Raw genomic sequence first — 21,441 nt, 5'->3', positions numbered from 1 at the left:
CTGCCAAACTCTAAATTGGACATAATGATTTCATTTATTATTTCAATATAAACAAAGTTACATGGCTATTCACATTTTAATAAATAATTGGATGATTTGCACTTTGAGGCTATATTTATTTCTAATAAAATGTATTTCATAAAAAATAGACAAATAGAAGGAGTCAGAGTGCACTGAGTGAGCCACACAAAGTATGATACTTTTACCAGCAAATGGAGTAAATCTTAGAAATGATTATGATAGTGACACAATAGCCAGGTTTCCTAGGTTTTTCATCTTTATGATGGCCTGCTTGTCTCGCTTACAGTGCTCTGAACTGAAAGTATAATTTTTAAAACAGAGTGTTAGACAAAGGTTCACGCAGAAATTCGAAATGCATATTATAATTTAATATTTATGTTAAGAAAGGCAATTAGTTAGATGTAAGGAGAAATATGGAACCATAGCATTTAATAATCTTTTTTGTTCCCCTAGATTCAAGACAGACTCCAGTGAGATTTAGCCTGGATGGTTGCAAAGTAATCATGGCACAACTGGATGTATCCTTTCATTATATTTGGAATACATTTCTGAAATGATCTGAATAAGTATATCACCAAAATATCACGCCCTAAATACCATCTCACAAAAATATTATGTCCTAAATATCGTTTACAAAATTATTTCCCCTTTAAAGTTAATAAACAGAAAATCTATATTTAATGGATCAATATTTTTGAAAAAGATATTTAAGCCATGATATGATGTTTATATTAGATAATGCATTTGTTATCAACATCCTGTCAGTCAACCATTTGAGTATTTACTTATTTAACCGATTTTCAGCAATCAGCAATTCATAAAGCAAATTTATGTTGAAAAACTACTTCAATGCCAAGAAGCAAAATTCACTCTCCCTTTATATTTTACAAATTATGCCCATAAAGAATTCAGCTGTATTCGTTTTATTGCTGCTGTATCTCTCTTAACGAATTGCTTAGATTGATACGTCTGGCACCTTAAGTTTGCAAGAATTCCGGAGTCTGTGGAAGCGGTTGATTACCTACCAGGTATGTAGGTTTCATTTTATAGATAGTTGATTAAGGATGGGGGGTCTACTGTATTTAAACCACACTGACAATATTACCAGAACAACAGCCACTAATATGGGCAGTAGGGCTATGAAACCGCCCCTATGTAAATACTCCTCACAAATAATCAATGTCACCTGCTACTCATGTTTCAAGTCAATTGATTACCTGAGAGGGACATGACTGCATTTATCTTATCTGTGCAACTGGAAACATTGGATCGAAAATAAGGGTGGTGAGGAGAAGCCCACCAGCTCAAGCAGAAAAATGTGCATTTCTCTCAAAAAATCATTTCTCTCAAAAAAATGTATATACAAATGGCATTGTCACTAGTGAAATGCCTGAAATCACATATCCTTTTACAATGCATCATTATATGTTCAAATTTAATTTGTTGAGTTTCTAAAAACCTTAATAATTCAAAGGCTTTATTGCAAATTTCTAAAATCAAACACAAATGGCATTTTCAGCCATTGTTTTTGATTCTGTCACAAATAGCACTTGGACTGTGATGCTAAAGATGTGATTTATTCTCGTTATAACCTACCCATTCTGACTCTGGCACGTTGTTAATGCGAACAACCACTGGCTATTTCCCATTCTGACATGCACGACATGGAGCGGGGAGGAAACATGACTGGAGAAAAAACGCTGCATGTGGTCATGGGTTTTTCAGAGGTGCTGTTACTGGGTGCAAAAAACACAACTCTCAGACTGAGGCTGAACATTGTACCTTTTTTTCCAATCCACAACATTGTACCTTTTTTTCCAATCCACAAACATTGCCACCACCTATTATTAGAATTATAAGACCCAAAGGATACGGGTCTTATTGAACAAGTGCCTGATATGTGGCTATGCAAGACACACAGTATTTGAAGTACTAACATTTAAATGTCTTTCTAATTACAGGAAATGTTTCAGAAAAGAGATGTCAACAAATCTGGACACATTACCTTGAACGACCTACAGGCTATTGCAGAGACGAAAGGTAGTTACCAAATTTATTTTTCCTGATTTGTAATATTGAGTAAAACAAAAATGTTGCAAATATATTCTAATGGCAATATCAATACTTCAAAGAAACTTGGCCGCTCGTTAGATCAGGTCTCGATTGAACTCTGAGTAGGTGAATCAAAATCCATGGCCTTGTTGCAGCTAGAATACAGTACCCGCTCATTGTGTAAAGGATACGACTTGTTGAATAACTATGTGAAAAGATGGTGAGATGGGTCCAGTAAAAGATCTGGGTCACCTTGTATACTGCTGCAAATTCTAAAAATCTGTGAGAGCAGAGACAGGCAAACAGAGGCAAATAGTTCATTATCATTTTCAGGCATAGGAGTGACAAGTGTCTTCTTTTTAATGCTCTGTAAATAGGTCTAAAGGGCACCGATCAGCACTGGTGAAAGTGTTGGAAAATAGAACTATCAAATGGCAGAGAGATTGAGGATAAGGTTCAAAATGGTGCAAGTGTGAAGTACCAACTCCTCCTCTTTAGTTTTTTTTGTTTAAATTTTTTTATTGGGATTTTGTATTTCATTACACCAATCTGAATATCAATAAGAGACATTGCATCGTGAATTACATTAACATATGTCTATTATCAATCGAGAGATCACTTTAAAAATAACAGCATTCATCGCTCATTACATGTAACTCCTCTTCTTTAGTTGAGCTTGTTACCGTTCAGAAAACCATGCCAGGGGCAAAACATGTAACTCATTCTAGAGTTCTCAGAATCATGAAAACTGTTGTACTTTCAAAGCTACTTTATAGATTGTTTCTTCAGTCCCTCAGCTCTATTTGTTTGGGTGGGCCTAAAAGCAGCGAGCAGAGCTGTTGGGTATACGCTCAAGACGTGGTACTCCTGACTCAGCCTTTCATTCTTTCAAGGTTGCTAAAATCAGTACTGTTAAGTCAGGTGGTAATGACAGCTGTGTTAAAGCACTAAGACGAGCTTCTCTTTGTGCTGTAGACTATATAAATAGTTATTATTATTATTACATTTCCTAATGCAATTGAAATAAATTCTCCTTTTCTGTTTTGTCACAAGGAATAAAACTTAGCAATCGGTTCTCTAATTTGATGGCTACAAGATATGGCGATTCCTCTCTAAAACTGACCTTCGAGAATTTTGTCTGTTTCATGCTGCGGCTGGAGATCAATGGAGGTAAGGAAAAAACTCTATTTGTGCAAAATATATAACTATCAAAATAAAGACTAAGCATTGTAGATCAGTAGTACATATATAACAATATGCTTGCATTTAACGCCATTAATGAACACACCTACATATCTGTTATCTATATCTAAAAACAAACTCCTGCAGCACTGGCAGACTTCACTGGTGGGTCCCTCAATGGTATAGGAATAAAGTTATTTTACCCAATTCTGCAAAAATATTTGCGTGGATGGTAAACAGAAAAAAATAACAGTGCCTGTTTGCAAATTATGTGACGGATGAACAATGCCAATTTTTAATTTGAAGTGAAGTTGTATGCCGCAATGTTGCCTTTGATATAGGGAAAAATATGGGAGCTTAGTTTCATGAGAACAGCTCAAAGTTTTCACTAGATATTGGATCAAGATTGCCTTCATTATCATTGGATCTCCAAATATTACAGGCACTCATCTAACAAAGGTGTCTGAAATGCAGATGATTGGAGTGAAGTGGATACTTCACTCCAACCAGAGATCATCTTGGGGTGTAACATCAATAATTATTGCCCTATTCTAGACAGATAGTTAGGATTGCCCTAAGCTCTAAAGCACTTTTCGAGAGTAAATTAACCTCTGTCCCTTATGCTTAGCATTCTTCCTCTACAAGTAAACTAAGCTTTTGCTTCACTTTGTAGGCGTATTAGGGTCCGTACTTTGAATCCATCCCATGCTAACTTTTTAAGGGGCGTCACCATAAAAGAGGTTAGTTGGAAGTAGGGTTTAACCTCGCTTGGTTGCTTGTAGAGAAGTTTGGTAAAGGGACCCTGACTCCTGATCCTTCCACTCTCAATATTGGGCCCAAATTAATGCACAAAGATTGGTGTATGAGTAGGTGTGACGTAACTCTTGCAGTGCTCCAGGCTTACTAAAGATTTCAGTAATAAGCCTGGGGTATTCCTCACTTACTCTTAGAATCCATGAGTACTACACAGCCACGTCACAGTAAAATGTATGTTCATCTGGTCCATTTTCTTTTGTGACCTGCCCCTTCAAATCCCTCTTTTTGAAACTTACCACTTTAAAAGTAAGGGAACACACAGGTAATTTATACTGGCAGAGGGGCAATAATGCTTGTCCTTGTAGTTAGGAATAGCTGGCTTGGACAAAAGTCACTTCTTTTCTTTCATTAGTATGAAATGCCTGCCTCCTGTTAGGGATTGATGCCCGGATATTGCTTTGCTTTAATATTGTTTAACTCTTGGAGGTCTCATTATCATGAAACAGCTCTTGAACCTGCACTCTGCTTATCGGTCCCTTATTGTTGACATTCTTTTATGTACAGTCTATCAGCTATTCTATAATTACCTTTTATTTAAATAGCTTTTCGCATTTCTGTGTTCTGCTTTCTACCATCTCAGTTACTTTGCTGCAAAACTGTGATTATAGTTCTATTTTCTGCCTTCAATTTCTCCAGTACATTTTATTTTTATTTTTTATTTATGTCTAATAGAGCCTTTATTTTACAGCCCATTTAGCGCCATATCATGTTTTTCTGTTTTATCCCTTAAATTCTTACAAAAAGGATACATATTTGCTATTTGTTTACTGTAATTGTTTTATTCCTTGTAACCTTCCACAAATGGATTTTTTTTAATGCTGAGAGTTATGCATGAGTTTTTGACATCACAGGGACATATTAGTGGAATGCATTATAATTCTTGAGACATAGTCATATCGAATGCTAAAAATGTTCAACATGTGCATACCACTTTGGCAGCCCTCGTCCTAGTGCTTAACCTGTAAAAGAATAAGTGCCGGAGCCTAAAGTTTTGCTTAGAAGCCTGTGGCTGATGACATTTAATGTTGGTGCTCCAAATACCAAGGCGGCTTGGTTTTGATTCCACCTCATTCCTCTTTAACCACCACCAGATAGTCCCTTCCCCTTTAGTTCCTGAATTTCCCCTTTGTTACATTTGACTATCATTCACTTCCTCCTGCGTCCCCTTTGTGTGTTTTCTCTCTCTTGCTCTGGGTCAAAGTCTGATGAGGAAAAATTAGTCCCTATCCCTAAAAATGATTGCCGGTGGGCCCTGCCTGCTCAAATTTAATACTGCTGCAGCCCATAAATTTTATACAAAGAGTCCATGTGCCCAAGATGAAGTGCCCGCAGTACTGAATGCCAATGGCCATTGCACCCCCCTATAAAAAGAAAACAACTTACCAGTAGATTTAATGTTCTTTTTCTAGGGGGGAGGTGCATGCGGTCATCTTCACAGAGGCACTACCGGGGTTTATATCTTGCCTCAATCCCACGAACTCCTGCCCGGCACCCTCTCTTCCCTGCCGGAGTAGAATGGGTGGGAACTGAAGCCCAACACATGCTGGAGCGACAGTCCTGGAGGAGGCATTCCTGCCTTATAATGAGGCAAGTAAACCTTTTTAAGACTCGTCATCAGCAGCAGATTCCAAAGAATGGAGTTCTCCATTCTGATTTAGAGAACACATTCTCTGGAATCTGATTGGCAGTTGAGCCGCAAACATTCCATTGCATGGGATGTCATGGTCACTGTTGCATGGGATGTCATGGTCACTGTTGCATGGGATGTCATGGTCAATTGTATCACAGAGTGATGGGTTGGTTTCTGGGACTGGAGTCAAGGAGGAGGGGAGGGTCTGACACCCTATCTTTTCTATGGAGGAAATCCCTCAATTTCTCAAATTTGAACAACAAAAGTGAACACAGAGAGAACTTGCTCTTTCGCAGTGAGGATATGATTGACATGCATGCACTGTTTGGATTATAACCTGTCTGCATGAGCTCTGCTTTCTAAACCCACTAACGCTTCACTGTTTTCAATCTTTGCAGAAGTGTTTCACAACTTAAGTAGAGATGGAAAAGGGATTTACCTTCAAGAGTCTGAGGTAAGCTGCATTTTTTATTGCTATATAAATAACTGCTGACATAAAGCCATCTACCAGCACTGGGCTCCAGGGGGAATATGCAGGAATATGTAGAGCTCTTGGAAAACAGATTTCCAGCCCTGCTTGGAGAGGGCAATTCAGCACGAGTCCCCTGACAACAACAGCACAGATTCACAGCTTCTACTGATAGCAAATTAAAGGCTGGACTGGGGAGTAGTTCCTTTAGATCTAAAGTGCTAATTTTGGAAATATTATAGAGATTAATTTGAAAAAAATATTTCTGCGTTACAAAGTAATGGTGTCTATCATCTATCTATCTATCTATCTATCTATCTATCTATCTATCTATCTATCTATCTGTCTGTCTGTCTGTCTGTCTGTCTGTCTGTCTGTCTGTCTGTCTGTCTGTCTGTCTATCTGTTTATCTGTCTGTCTGTCAGACTGTCTCTGACCTCCATCTATCGGTCCCATCCTCTTCACACTCTTGCCTTCTTTCTTCCCACGCACTCTCAATTTCGTTCCCCACTTTTTAATTTCTCTCCAATTTGACTTTATTTCTTCCCTATCTGTCTGCTCCCCTTGCATTGTCCTTCCTTCTCATCCCTTGCTTTATTCATACTTTGCCACCTTCCTTCTTTTCTTCCTTTTTCCCTGCCTGTCTCTCTTCCTTCTCTCTTCACATCTTGCCTCTATTCCTTTCTTCCCTTCCTCCCACCTCTCATAATTCTTACCCTCCCCTCTTTCCCTTTTACTCATATCATTATACCTTCCTTCCCATTATCCCTTCCATCCTCCTTCCATTCTTATTGGTCTACATTTCTTCCTTCCATGCACGTGTCTCGCTCATTCATTCTGCTACAAATGGCCCATGGTGACACCATTTCATGGGAGAACACAGTACAGCGCATGCCTAAACTACTTGTATTTGTTGCGCCTGCTATTAACTCTTTTCTTTCCCAAGCATCCACGACCATAGAATAGGCCCACAGTATTCCTATCTATGGTCAGCTTCTTCTTTCATGTGTCCCAACCAACCAGTTTGATCTTCTTCTTTGCAGTGGATGATGCTCACACTCTACTCCTAAAGGATGACCATGGACGACTCTTGCAGAATTTGGCTGACCTCAGGCAATCTTTGGATATTTACCTCACACGGAATATTGGGCGGTGATTGGACAAAAGGCAGTGACGCAGCCCTGCCATGCGGGTCCTAATATTCTGGACGTACCTGTTTTTACAGCAGTTCTACACTGTCGACAGGAGAAGAAAGAAGCTGTATTTATTTGAGGCGTATTTTGTAATTTATACTGTGTGTCCTAAGGCATTTCATGAGCATGTACGTTGCACAAAGACTTCTGCGAATGAATCTGACAATCTGGAGAATTAAAGATATGGAGAGAGAATTTTCAAGTGGATCGCCTTCACAAATCGCTGCAACCCATGGCACAGGTAACAGTCGCTACGAACTGCTAAAGTGCATACTTTTCCTGTTGCAAAGTGCCAAGAATCTGAATAGCTTTTATTGCTCGATTGACTAGTAAAACCTTTGTTTATAATGTTGTCAGTGTAACATATTGTGCCCTTTAGCCATTACTCTATCGATTCTTCTGGCCAGCGCCAATTTCACCATTGAAGCTCCCCCATCCAACTATTTACCACCAGATGGCAATTAATATTTAAAAAAAAATTATTTTGTATCAAATGCTTTCCTGAAGCATTTCCACTTACTCTCCCTTCAGCATTTTCCCAGTTGTCCATCATTGACAATGTTCATTGACCCATAAAACCTTATGCATAGTCCTTCTTGGCCACACCTAAAAATGTTCTTTATCTAACTAAGAGTGGCATTCAAATAGTAACTGACAAGTTCCAATGCCGCTCTTCATCGATGGTGCACTCCTGTGTCTTGGCTTCAACTTCCAAATTTTAGGAACTCCATGGAACCAACTGGTGTGATAACAAGTAAATCACCTTCTCTCCCAGTGCATCAGTTGCATTGTTACTTAGGGGTGCTGATGAGTGGATTCACTCCCTTTACCAAAGTTTTCATTAAGATTCATTGTAATGCATGTCAAAAGTGAATAACATTACTTAAAAATGGAAAGCACCCTCGAGCATGGAACATTAATCAAAATAGGACAATATCCTTTGATGACCTGTTATTCCCGCTGTCAAAATGGATGCAAAGATTGGGAAGCCTCTTGTCATCTATTTCATCTAGATATTATTGAATTCATACAACTGGTATCACCGAGCTACTCTAAATATCAAGGTGGCAGCTGCAAAGAAAGAAGGGTATTAATAATCACCTCAGAGTTGCCTTGCCTCCAAAACTTACTTAACTCTACTCTTAAAGAGTGGATCCCAGTCTCACTCCTGAGTTTGGAAAAGAATTGAACAATCTGAAATGTATTCATTTGTGATTAATTGTAGTTACAAACATTATATCTTCAATCTAAATGTACAGTTGTTCCCACAATTTATTGTACAGTCTCAGATTATAGTTAGTTTGCTACATCAGACAACGATCATGAAAGAACCCTTTAGTGCTCTTCATTGCAAGAATATCAGAACCTGAGAAGAATGTTCTTACACAAGCCTGACTGGTGCATACATGTCTTTCTGATTTCAATCCACCCTGATCCCTCTTGAATTGTATAACTTTGCGCTGTCCCGAGTAGTCTCTCGCTCATCGGCTCCTGCGTTCATGGGTGATGGATAAAATCCTCTTAGTGCTCAGAGTGTGCCATTGTTATCTGTAACTAGTACTTCTGTAAACAGGTTTTCACTAAAGTGTGTCGTAAGACACAATCTTAAAAATAGTTGATGTCATATGATCTGTTCCCTCATTGCTTTTGGGCTGTTCTGATATCAGCAAAGAAGCCAGTCCAATGGTACTAGGCTCCTCAAGGGATGTGTGGAAGAACAATCTCCAGGTCAAACACTCCCATTAAGGAGACTGATTTCTGCTGTAAGATGTCAGTACAGCATGTAGTACTGGGCAAATCAGGGCAGATCTGTGTGCACTGAAGGCTAAATTCTTGCAAGCACCTTTTAATAGCTGGGTGCCAAAACTCTGATATTGATTTTGCAGAAACATTTCTAAAAGACTGTACAATATCAATATTTAGAGATATGTATACTTAGCCTGCTGGTTTTACTTTAGATAAATCCAGAAAATATTTAATTATTAAAGTAACCTACCTAATTTCACAGAGTTAATGTTGTCATTTCTTTTTCAAAGGGCCACGTTTGCCGGTTCTACTCCCAGCAAGGATATCAAAGACCTACGCGGTCTTCTGAAGCTTTTTCTGGACAGCAGATCTGGCCTTGTAAGGAGGTCACTAAAACCCTGCTGGCATCTATGATACTGAATTGGAGGAGTCCCACGGTGAAAGGACAGATCAGAGAGAGATGATTGGACACACCGCGTCACAGTACCAGCTAGAAGCAGTGATCTCCACTTGTTCGTAGCTCCACCACACACCAAGATTGTCACCGAAAACCAACTGTATTTACATTCTCCTATAATTGTTATGTTTAATATAATTTAATCGAAGGAACTTTCTTATGATATGGAAGCACTGTGATAAGATAGTGTGTACCTGATGCTTGCTAAATACTGCTTACCTCAAACAGAGTACCACTGATAATTGTAAGGATTGTATGCTGTACTAGTGGCAATGTCCCATTGTGACTAGAGAAGTTTTGTGTTAATGGGATTGTACTTTGCTGCACTGTCACAAGTTGTTGCGATGAAGTTCTACAAACTAGTGACATGCACAATATATAGCGATTCTAAGTGTTACTATTTCCCAATGCCTATTTTGTACAGCTCACAAATGTCCCTTTCTCTGACCAGACAGACTGTAGGGACAAATGCATAAGGATCCTGCTTAGATAAAAATGCACACAACGAAAACGACATTTTTTGCAAATGTGAATTGTTAAATGTCGCTAAAAATCTAAGAATTAGAAATTGTCTGCCTCGAACATTTTGCATCGCTCACTGTAGAGCCGCGAATGAGAAATAAACACAATGTCAGTATTGTATATTTTAGGTTTTTGTCGAATGCCCTGGAACTAATATATTAGGTATTGGTGGTCTAGGTATTCTGTTGCTGCTGGTTGGTAACTTGTTAACTCTGTAATCTATTTTGGTTATCGTTTATTGGTTCTGCAACTGCACAGCCATTAAGACTGATTATTTAAAATAAGCTGTAATATATAACATAGTAGAATATTATGAAAATAGATATTTATGTTTATTCCATAAAAATGTGATATTTGTTTTACGCTGCATGTCATACAGCAGCCTTAGGGCTTCTTGATCCTCAGAAAGAGCCAAATATTTTCCTGTTTTGTATTGTAATAAAATATGTTTTCTACATCTCTTGACTCATGCACCTCCATTCTGTCAAAACCATGAAATGCCATTAGTTTCCCAACTATAAAATGATTGTATGTCTTTGGAACAGCATGAACTGTATATGATTCCCATTCGAGAGTGTTTTGTTAAAGAATGCTGGTTCGGAAACAAAATCTGGCAAATCGAAGGACATAATGGCGTGTAGCACTGTAACCCCTAGAGCACCTCAGCATCGCACCATTAGAATTGGTATAGTCTCTGTCACTGCGAAGCTCTTGGCTGTCGCTGGTGGGAACTCAGCACTATTTTCTTAATATCTGACCAGCGTTGGATTGGTAAGGCGGGCACTCGGGCAACGGCCGAGGGGCCAGTATTCGAGTTCCAGCTATGGGCCGTTTTTGGGCAGCCTGGGGGCTGTCTGTGAGGTGGCCAGAGGCCCAGTGGGTGCCACAGTGGCCTTTCTAGAGGCAGATGGGCGGAGACGTCACTCCTTTCTCTCGCTGGGCCGGCCCACTAATGTATGCAAATTGAGTTGGGGCTTGAGCAGACGTGGTCTCACTTGCATTAATGTGTGGTTCAGCAGTGTGAACGCATTTTTTTTATCTAAGTGAAATCAAGAAAACATCCGTAAATGTGGGCCTTTTTTTTTATCCCAATCCAACACTGTATCTGACTAATTTAGGGATATTACAGAACTGTGAGAAACTGGGTTGTTGTTTGAGAGGCGGGGAAACCCTTCTCAAGCCACAGCCACAATCTTTGTCTGGGTGAAACACAAAAAGTCACTAAATTAACCTGTGCTTAACCCTATGGTAGCTTGGCACAAAAGAAGTTCGGTTTAACTTAGAGGCAATGTGTAAAGTATTTATGCAGCAATTAAACAGTAATAAGTGAAAACACAACACGAAAACCTCACTTCAAGATAGAAAAATAGAGTACAATTTGATAAATATTTAACACCAAAATTACAAAAATCAAATCAGTAGAATGGGAGATATGCAATTTAAAAGATTTGAGGTAAGTATAGTGCCTAAAAGAACAAAGTGCCACTCACAGTTATCTTGTCGTGCAAGACTGCATGAAAGTCACAAGTTCAGGCCGACTGCAATTGAGCATGTGCCGGATACAGGGATGAGGTTAGTCCCGCTGAAAAAGTTACCTGCCAAAGTCCAGCAGAGAGAGTTCTGTTTATGGTGGAGGAAGCCTCAAGGAGCACGGAGAGCATGGCGGATGGTCGTCACTGTAGCACAAAAAGCTGTTCGGACGTTGTGGATGGTCATTGTGCGTTTATGGTGCTGTAGTGCAAAGTGCAGCTCTCACTTTGCCGGTCGACGCTGGCGGCCACTTCGCGTTGGTGTGTGGTGTGGGCTGCTACAGTTTGGTGCAAACAGCACGTTGCTAGTTGTGAAGAGCTCAAAACTTCAACATTTCTGCTTTTCTTCAAGGAGGAGCTCAACTGATGCCACACCATGGGTCCAAGACCTGGGAGGTACCACTTGAGGATCACAAACTCACTCCAGCAGAGGCAAGCAGGGCACAGGTAGATCCCGTTGCAGGCAGAGCCAGATCCAATTGCAGCAGGTTAGCTTGACAGTGGTAGAGAGCCCTCTGGAGCTTGTTGTATCCCTGTAGCGTAGAACAGGAGGTCACTCATCTGACCTTAGAGTCACTTCCGTCTGGACTGAGGTCCAGTCTTCCTTCTCAGCAAGCAGGGCAGGCCTCAAGCAACAGGGCAGCAGGGTGTCCTTCTGTAGTATGCGCAGGTTCAGGAGTGTACTTAAGAGTGGATCTGCAAATGTCTCATGCATTGTCCTGTAGCTCCATCGGACCATTAATGAATATAAACATTGAATGGAACAAGGTGAACAACAGCGGACCGGGATAGCCACACTTCCCTGCTATATTCCCTGTGTGGTAAATCCAAAGATAGTTCAAGTTGGTGTGCACATACAACTCCTGCACCTGCCGTTGTTGGGTGCCAACTGCCAAGCAGAGAAAGAACTACACCAAAATTTGGAGTGGTGCACTACCCAGGTGGTCAGTTCAATAAATATGCCGCTTCTTGTACGGTCACAGCCAAGTTTTTGACTAATGCTGCTGGTTTTTCAACTTAGAGAGTGCACTGAGGCCTGCTAATTAGATCACAGTGCCAGTGCCCTGACTCTAAAATGTGTATGTGGAATTGTCTTATACCAGAATGGCATAAGCTAACTTACATGTAAGCCTCTAGTATATAGCACCCAGGATACCCAGCGCAGGTAAGTTAGAGCATCACTCCAGGGACTGTAGCATTGATTGTGCTACCCTGGATGTGACCCACATAAAACCTGCCTCTCAGTCCTGCTGACTGGATGAGCAGTTTTCAACTGCTAGCCTGCCCTTGCCACCGCCAACAGTGGTAAAGGCAAGCCACTCCCGGTAATGTGTGTAAGTCACCCCTATGGCAGGCCTATTGAACTCAAAGGAAGCGTGCAGCATATTTCACAGGCAGAACATGCATTTGACATGTTCTGACAGTAAACACGTTTTTACTGTGGAAGAACTTGGTCTCCCCATTGGCGACTACAAGATTATATGCTGTGCTAATTCCTGTAAGGTGTGACCAAAGTTGATACTGCAAGGTATCAAACAACTCAGAACATTAGGCCCGACTGGATTCTCCAGTTGAAATCAATGCAACGTGTTGTAGGGTGCAACGTTTACAATGTTGGCACTTCGTTTCCTTCAATCTCATGTTACCTTAACAGATACACAAGGAGCTTTAACCCGAGAGCTTTCTGCCCTTGTAGGAGAGCATGCTAATGACTCCCAGGAAAGGAGGCAATTGGGACCTGCAGTGGAAAGTACCCTGTTTTGACATGATCACCCCCACTTTTTGCCTGGTATTCGATGCAATTTTGACAGAAAGTTTACTGGTTCCTGCTAACCAGGTCCCCATTGCCAGATCTCTTTCCCTAAACTTTACAATGGTGTCCTGAATTGGCAAAACCTTTAGCTCCCCCTGCAAGCCCCTAGTAAATGATTCCCCCGGTACCTGGGTCATGGAGTACTAAAGAGGTTTCCTAAGGTTGCAGCATGCATTGTGCCACCCTAAGGGATCCTTTACCAAACCCATGCAGACTGCTATTGCAGGCTGCTTGTCTTGATGCAGACAAAAGTGAAAACACGACATGGTACAGAGCCCTGTGTGCCATGCCTGCAGACACTGCATGCAGTATAGGCAAGTCACTCCCACAGCAGGCCTTACAGCCTTATGTCAGGGTGCACTATGCTGCATGTGTGGGCAGATCTGCATGAGCAGATATGTCCTATTGCTGGCCAGTTCAATTACCACCAGTACAAGTGACCAAGGAAGCCATTTTAAGTACGTGTTGGACAATGGTTAAAAACGAGTTTCCCAGCTACATGATGGCTTCACTGAAACCAAAAATGTTTGGTATCAAACATCGTGTATTAATAAACCCACCCTGATTCCAGTGATGGATTTACTATTACATGCACTCAAATGGCAAATTAAAGGTGCCTCCTGACAACCTACCAACCTCAAGTGTGCTGGCTGACTGGTTATGACCAGCCTGCCTCCACAGATGAGCTTCAGACCACCTGGGGTGAGAGCCCTTGCTCTCAGGATGTCAGGAACACAGCCTGCTCTGACAGGAGGTGTTTACACCCCCTCCAACAGGATGACCTGTAAATTAGCATTCCAAGGCACGGAGCTTCAAAGAGCTCACTGCCTTTGGTATGCAAATCTGGCTTCCCTCGGATGTGATGGGATGCCAACCCCCCTGATAAGGTCCCATTTGTTGCCTGGGCAGGCGGGAAAATTAGTAGTTAGAGAGGCATGTTCACCCTAAGGCTAGTTCCACCCCTAAGGTGGGCTACCTGATGTGGAAGCGAAATTTAGCAGTCTGCTATCTCGGTGATGGCAGAATTTGGAACTCTGGGAACTCTGAAAGGAAGTGGTCATATAGGGGGCGTAGTGGTCACAGGGGTAAGTAGCCCATTGGCTCCTACCCTAGACTCACCTAACACCCCTAAATCTAGTATTTAGTGGAGCCCCGGGAACCAGGAAATGAAACTCCTGCATGCCTAAGAAGAAGAAGGACTTCAAAGAGCCACAGGAAGCAAAGACGGTGGAGAAGCACCTGACTGGTGCCAACTCTGCTGGCCTGTCTGCTGTTCCTGACAAATTGTGCTAAAGTTGCCGCGTCATGCAGCTGGTGTGCCTCCAAAAGCCTGGGTGGACTGCCAGCCTTCAACATGCAACTCCCATGGAGTAGCAAAGCTGCTTCTCTGCACACTGCAGGCACTCCAAAAGAACTGTGAGGACTCCACAAACCTGACACCAGAATGCATCACTGCACCCGTGCTCCTAGCCCAAATTCAAGTGGGTCAATGGTGCCAGTGTGGTCTCCCAAAATCCGGAGACGAAGCCCTCCTTGGGATTACCCAAAGTGGACTCACCAATACCGCCTGCACCCTCTTTGTGAAGGCCTCCTCTACTGGGAGAATCTCTGGTGACAAAAACCTGACGCCTCAAGGCACCTCTGCACCTGGCTGCCCTGGCCCATGGAGAAGAGGACTAAAGGCATCCCTATGGCCCAGAGCATCATGAACCCTGAGTGCCCTTGTTGATTCAGTCGAACTGGCTCCCCAGTCCCAGCCTGCAGCCTCTTTTTAACCGCACTGATCCCCATTGACTTCAACGGGCACACGGCGCTGAGTTTCAAGTCTGCACCCAGCTGCCCCAGTGCTGCCCGAGGTGACCTGTTGGTGCTGCCTTGGACCCTGCCCCATACTCACTGTTAAAAGGTAGTGTCAGTTGCAGTCGATAACCTTTCAAGTATTGCCCGGCGGTAATCGCCTCTTATACCATTCGAAAATTAACCAACAAAGAGGCAGGCACCGGAGACTGGAAGGCAGGAAAACAAAGTTTTATTCCGTCGGAGTACAACACATCAGATCAGACAGCAAGGTATCGTCACGAGGTGCTCTAACCACATCTCTGAGGCCTGGCCTCTTATACACAGGTTTATGACTTTATTGCAGGTTTATCATACATGGCACATTCTTGAGATCGCTTTGATACAGGAAAGAACATCCTCAGAATCCCCACTTCAAGCTCGTTCCCACACATATCTACAGTGGAAGTCCCCACCCCACACACAGTAGGAGATGGCTATCACACAGCTGGAAATTCCGCCAATTCCCGGGGGTGTGTGCGACTGGTCGGGTCTCAGGGGGTGGGGGGCCTTGATCTACTGTAATCCCTTTGATGTGGGGTGTTTCCCTTACAGTAGGGGCAATAAACTGCATCCGCAGGGCTAGGTGATGGCCTGGGATCGGTTCGGACAATTGGGCGCAGAGGAAGGGGGTTATCAAAGAGATGCATGACCATGTATGGGATGTCGGTCAGGCGTGGGATGTGGTTCCATGGCAGGGTCGCGCAGAAGGAGAGGGTTTATGGCCCATGTATGAGAGAGCGGGGGTGGCCGGCGCGCGGGGGAATGTTCGCAGCGCCAGGGGGACGCGCTGGCGATCGGCAATGAGCAGGGAGAGAGACCAGGGTGCCTAAAATGGCTGCCGTGCGTTTTCCTGTGTGTTGCGCTGGGGAGAGACAAGATGGCGCAGATAATGTTCAGTTACGAGCTACATTTCCACAGTCCTCCCTTTTAACATATCTCGCCAGCTTGTTTAGTTCGGATCTATCCCCATAATGCCACGAACTTCTACCTCGTATAGAGCTTTCATATGTTCTGCTTCAAAGTTCAGAGTCTTAGGGCAGATGCAGTTTATGAGAAGTGAACATAAAGGTGGCAAACACTGAATCCCCAGGCAACATCCACATAGGATCACAATTGGTATTAGGATAAACGCAAACAACCTCCACCCCCAACTTTTAATAGTGTCCCAAAACCAACTCCCAAGCGACCATCCTTCTTGCTCCTGATGAACCTCTGCGGAAAGTCTTTGGAGGTGTTCAATCGCCTTGTAGACTGAGGGTGAGTTATCCGGTACGTAGGTACAACAGCTGGACCCAATGATGCGGCATGCTCCTCCACGATCGGCCAGAACTACGTCTAGAACGAGGCGGTTCTGAAGAGCTACCAGGCGGACGGCCTGAAGCTCAGCGGTGTTGTTGGTGAGGATGCCGGCTGTAATGTTCATTGTGGTTTCGACTGCCTGGGTCAGGTGCCGGATGGCACGGCTGTTTGCCATTGGACCCCACAGTGGAACAAGTCCCTTTACTGCATCCATGAACTGTGCTCCAGTGGAGTCGGCTTGTACAATGTCCTTTGCAGGTTTCTGCCGGTGATGGTTTGCTGGAGCCACATATGTTGGAGGAAGGATAAAAGCGATGTAGCAGGTGCCTCCCCACCCTTTCGGAAGCCAGGTGTAGGCCTTAGTACCACAGACGAAGTACATATTTGGGGAGGTAACAAAGGAGGGTGGGTCAACTGAGTCCAATGTTCGGGTGATGAGACAGGAACTGTGGCCCACCAGCTGCGTTCCCAGACCTTCGATGCACACAAGACCTGTGATGTTGATGACGGATAGGGCCACTGTTAGGGTGGCGGCCGTTCGTTTCCGGAGGTAAGAGAAGGTGGGTCTGGCTGGGTTGTTAAACACCTGCATTTCGACTCGCTCTTTGGCAGGGATGTCCATATGAAAGGAAGTGTTTGATCTCAGAGGACAGAAGGGAGCAGAAGTTTTTCCAGTTCTGTTCAGCCAGAACCCATGGTAGAAGTGTGACATAGTTTTGTCGGAAGTGGCATTGTCCTTGTAGCTTTCTTGCAGGAGGATTAGCCAAGCGAGGCAAGAGCCATGGACAGAGAAGGGCGAAGGGATGAAAGGGATAGAATGTCCAGTGGCATGTGGCAGCAATCCACAGATCCAGCAGTTGGTTGCATTGGCGGCAAGATTGTGTTGGTGGAGCAACTGTACAAAAGAGTTATTCCAGAACTCCTTACGCCTTTCTCGGAGTTGGGGTGAAAGTGAGATCAGATGGTGTTCTTTCATGGTGGTAGGTTGGACAGTGGTCAACAATGTCTCATGAGCGGGTGCACTCTCTTCCACGATCCAGAAGGTGATCATGAGGAGAAGGCAAAAGAGTAGGGTAATAAAAAGCGCGATAGTCTTTGAGCTGTGCATTTTGTCAGTCTTTGGGTTTTTGTAGTGGATATTCGGACGTCCGGTTGCTTCCATCATCTTCATGTCGGGCGCTTCCATCACCTTTAAGGGACTCGGTAGCGGGCAGAAACACAGACTTTGTCTAATTTCTCTTCTGGAGGCCTTTGAGGTGATTAGGCTACCGGTTCGAGATTTCAACTTAGTTCATGGTCTGCTTAGCCGAAGTTCCCTCCTTTCGTCGCAGGTTATACCCTTCTTTGGACGGCACAGTGGGATCGGGATATTTCATTAATTCAAGTGTCTTTGTGTCCGGGTAGCAGCTCAGGGATGGTCGGCCTTCGTCCAGGAGTTCTTCTTGGCCGGCGATGTTGTCGGTTGTCGTCAGGGTCGGTGATACCTTTTTGCAATGATGTGCGTGCAGCCAATTGCGCTTCCCCTTCACTCGAAGAGCTGTTCGGGTGGTGCTCAGGACTTGCAGGGGGCCCGTCCACCGGGGCTCCAGACTCCTTGCACGCTGGAAATTACGCACTAGGACGAAATCTCCGGGTTGGATATCGTGCCCGGGGCCCCTGGAAGCATCGGGAATGGCTTGCAGCACCTGCTGATGGATAACAGACAACGTTTTAGTTAGGTTGTACACATAGTCAGACATGAGGACGTCCGGGACGTCGTGAATGGATGTTGGTTTTGGTGCGGTCCAAAGGTTCATGGGCCGCCCGAAGACGACCTCGTAGGGGGTTAAGTGGTGTTTGGTGGGAGTGGAACGCTTTGATAGCAATGCTAGCGGAAGAGCGTCTGGCCATTTCAGTCCTGTGGTGGCAACTATTTTGGCTAATTTGAGCTTCAGTGTGGCATTATGTCGCTCAACCAAGCCTGCAGATTGGGGATGGAAGACCGCATGGAACTTCTGTTTTACACCCAACCCTTTTAAGATGAGTTGGATAACTTCGGCTACAAAGTGGGGGCCGTTGTCGCTCCACAAAATTCGACAAAGGCCGTAACGGGGGAAGAATTCTTTCAGCAATACCTTTGCGGTTATCATAGCAGTGTTGTCGCGGGTCGGGTAAGCTTCTACCCACTTGCTGAAAGCACACACAATGACAAGTACGTACTTCAAGCTTTGGCACCTTTCTAACTGGATGTAGTCCATCTGTAGGACCTCAAAGGGATGATTAGGAACCCCAAACCCTCCCCGGGGTACAGCAGTTCCTTTACCAGGGTTGTGTTGGAGGCATACCAGGCATTGTTGGACCAGACGTTTGGCTGAGTCTGGGATCTTGTCGTTGTGCCAGACCTTGGAGATGAGCTCGATCATGGGGGCAGACCCTATGTGCGCGGGGGAGTGTGTCATGGTTAGCATGGGAATCAGGAACGAGTCAGGTAGCAACCATTTATTTGTGTCTTTAGTTCGCCAGCAACCGTCATCGTCCTTCAATCCCACCCGTGCCCATTCAGTCAATTTGCGTGGTGAGCTGGCTAATTGGATGTCCCTAATCGTCTCCCTAGCATCCTTCCATTTCTCAATTTGTGACCTGGTCACGTACATGCGTGTTGTTGACCTATTCTCGGCTGTGGTTCGGGCGGTGATGTCAGCCAGCGCATTTCCCTGTCCTATAATGTCCGTCACCTTTTTGTGTGCCTGGCATTTGATCACAGCTAGTCGTGTGGGGAGGAGGACTGCTTCAGTCAGAGCGGAGACTAGATCTCCGTGTAGGATGGGTGTGCCATGGGAAGTCAGGAATCCCCTCTCCTTCCATAGGAGCCCAAAGTGGTGAACCACCCCGAAGGTATACTGGCTGTCGGTGTAAATGTTTGCGGTTGTCCCCGCTGCTAGGATGCATGCTCGTGTGAGAGCAATCAGTTCAGCCGCCTGTGCGGATCGCTGTGTGATGCGGGCTGTCTCAACAACTGTTCGGGCCGTGGAAACTGCATAGGCGGCTGAGGTGGTGCCGTCGGGGAGCTTGATGCATGAGCCATCTACCCACAGTTCTCCGTCAGGATCTGGGAAGGCAGTATCTCGGAGGTCAACCCTACTCTTGGTCTGTTCGTCAGTGAGGGTCACACAGTCATGTATAGGGGACGCATTGGGGTCAGTGTCAGGGAGAGGTAGCAGAGTAGCTGGATTCAGAGTGGTGCATCGTTTCAGTGTGATGTGGGGTGCAAGCAGAGTCAGTTCATAACCAGTCAGTCGTGCGCTAGTCAGGTGTTGAGTCTTGGTCTGGTTCAGGAGGGTGTCAACCGCATGGGGTACTAACACAGTGAGGGGGTTCAAGAGCACGATCCCCTCACTTTGCCGGATAGAGACAGCAGCGGCGGCTACAGGGTCAAGAGTGGCAGAGAAGTAGGCACAAGGGCGTTGTTTAGGACCTATGGACTGGGTTAGGACAGACAACGCGCATCCCTCCCTTTCGTGGGTGTAGAGGGAGAAAGGTTTAGTGTAGTCTGGGGTTCCTAGGACTGGTGCTGAACAAAGGGCATTTCGCAATTCTTTGAAGGAAGACTGGCATTCGGGTGTCCAGGGGAGGGGGAAGGGGGCGTCTTTAGCTAGCAAGGAAAGCAGAGGCTTTACAATAAGGCTGAAGTTTGGTAACCACTGTCGACAGAAGGAGGTGAGGCCGACCAGAGACCGCACTTGCTTCTGAGTTTTGGGGACAGGGGTTTCTAAGATGGTCTGAATTCGGTCAGGTGTAAGTTTCCTCCCGTCTTTGGATAGGAGGTGGCCTAGGTATGTCACTTGGGGTTGGCAGAATTGTAACTTCTTCCTGGAGACCTTGTGACCGTTCTCCGCAAGGAAGTGGAGGAGGTGAATGGTGGCTGTGACTGCAAGTGGAGTGGTGTCGGCCGGCAAAAGAATATCATCAACGTACTGTATTAACACCACTCCATCTGGTAGTTGGACTGCATCTAGTTGTCTCTTGAGGGCTTGGCTATAAATGCTGGGGCTCTCAGTGTAGCCTTGGGGTGCCCTACAGAATCTGTACGAACGGGCTTTTAAGGTGAAGCCGAACAGGTAGCGGCTGTCTGGGTGGATGGGGATGGAAAAGAATGCGTTCGTGAGATCAATAACGGTAAAGGTGGTGGCAGTGGACGGAATTAGGGTGAGGATGGTGGTGATATCCGAGACCACGGGGTACTGAGGTATGACTACTTTGTTAACCTCTCGCAAGTCAACAATGAAGCGGTATGCTTTCTCATCTCCCTCACCTTGCCTCTTTACAATGGGTAGGATAGGGCTGTTGCAAACATTACTGACTACTTCTTCTACCACTCCTGCATCGACTAGGGACTGGATGATTTCCACCAATGCCTTCTCGCCTTCGGGCGATATCCGATACTGTGGAAGTTTTGGGAGCACCGCGTCCGGTCGGACAGTTATGTGTACGGGGTCGATCACCATGCGTCCTACGTCCGAGCCGGTTTTTGCCCACAGATGTGAGGGTAACGTGTCGAGTAGGGACAAGTCAGCATTGGTTATGGAGAACATACGTCGTGTGAGACAAGACCTGAACAGATCCGGGTTATCGTGCAGGATGACTCGCACTCCGTCTGGGGAACATCTGATGGTAGCTCGGAAATGTTTTAGCAAATCAAGTCCCATGATAGCATCGGGGGTGTTGGAGGAGAGCAGGAATGTCGTGTCAGTGGTGTTATCTTCTAAGTCAAAGGAGATTGGTGCTGACAAGGGGTTAGTGGAGGGCGTCCCATCGAAGCCTATTGAGGTTACGTGTGAGCCAGACAAGGGTGCCCTAGGAATCAGTCGTTTAGATAACGCACTACGTGTCGCCC

At 44.5% G+C, this 21,441-nt stretch overlaps 1 protein-coding gene and 1 long non-coding RNA gene across 2 annotated transcripts in view; one reads left to right on the top strand and one right to left on the bottom strand.

Moving 5' to 3' along the window:
* LOC146821937 (calpain-14-like) overlaps nt 1-10,545 on the top strand; it is a 30,519-nt gene extending 19,974 nt beyond the window's left edge. Inside the window, exons 16-22 of the mRNA XM_085613022.1 lie at nt 475-539; nt 981-1,049; nt 1,983-2,061; nt 3,127-3,243; nt 6,100-6,155; nt 7,214-7,604; nt 9,400-10,545. Of these exons, the coding sequence (XP_085469148.1) occupies nt 475-539; nt 981-1,049; nt 1,983-2,061; nt 3,127-3,243; nt 6,100-6,155; nt 7,214-7,240 (413 nt within the window). The 3' untranslated portion in view covers nt 7,241-7,604; nt 9,400-10,545. The remainder of the gene's footprint in view (nt 1-474; nt 540-980; nt 1,050-1,982; nt 2,062-3,126; nt 3,244-6,099; nt 6,156-7,213; nt 7,605-9,399) is intronic.
* The window catches only part of LOC146821936 (uncharacterized), a 131,526-nt gene that overhangs the window by 6,204 nt on the left and 103,881 nt on the right, over nt 1-21,441 (bottom strand). The gene's annotated exons all lie outside the window — the stretch shown is intronic.

The sequence above is a fragment of the Triturus cristatus genome, chromosome 6, assembly GCF_964204655.1.
Source record: "Triturus cristatus chromosome 6, aTriCri1.1, whole genome shotgun sequence".
In the NCBI taxonomy this organism is placed as follows: Eukaryota; Metazoa; Chordata; class Amphibia; order Caudata; family Salamandridae; genus Triturus; species Triturus cristatus.
This window is presented reverse-complemented; position numbering and strand designations above follow the sequence as displayed.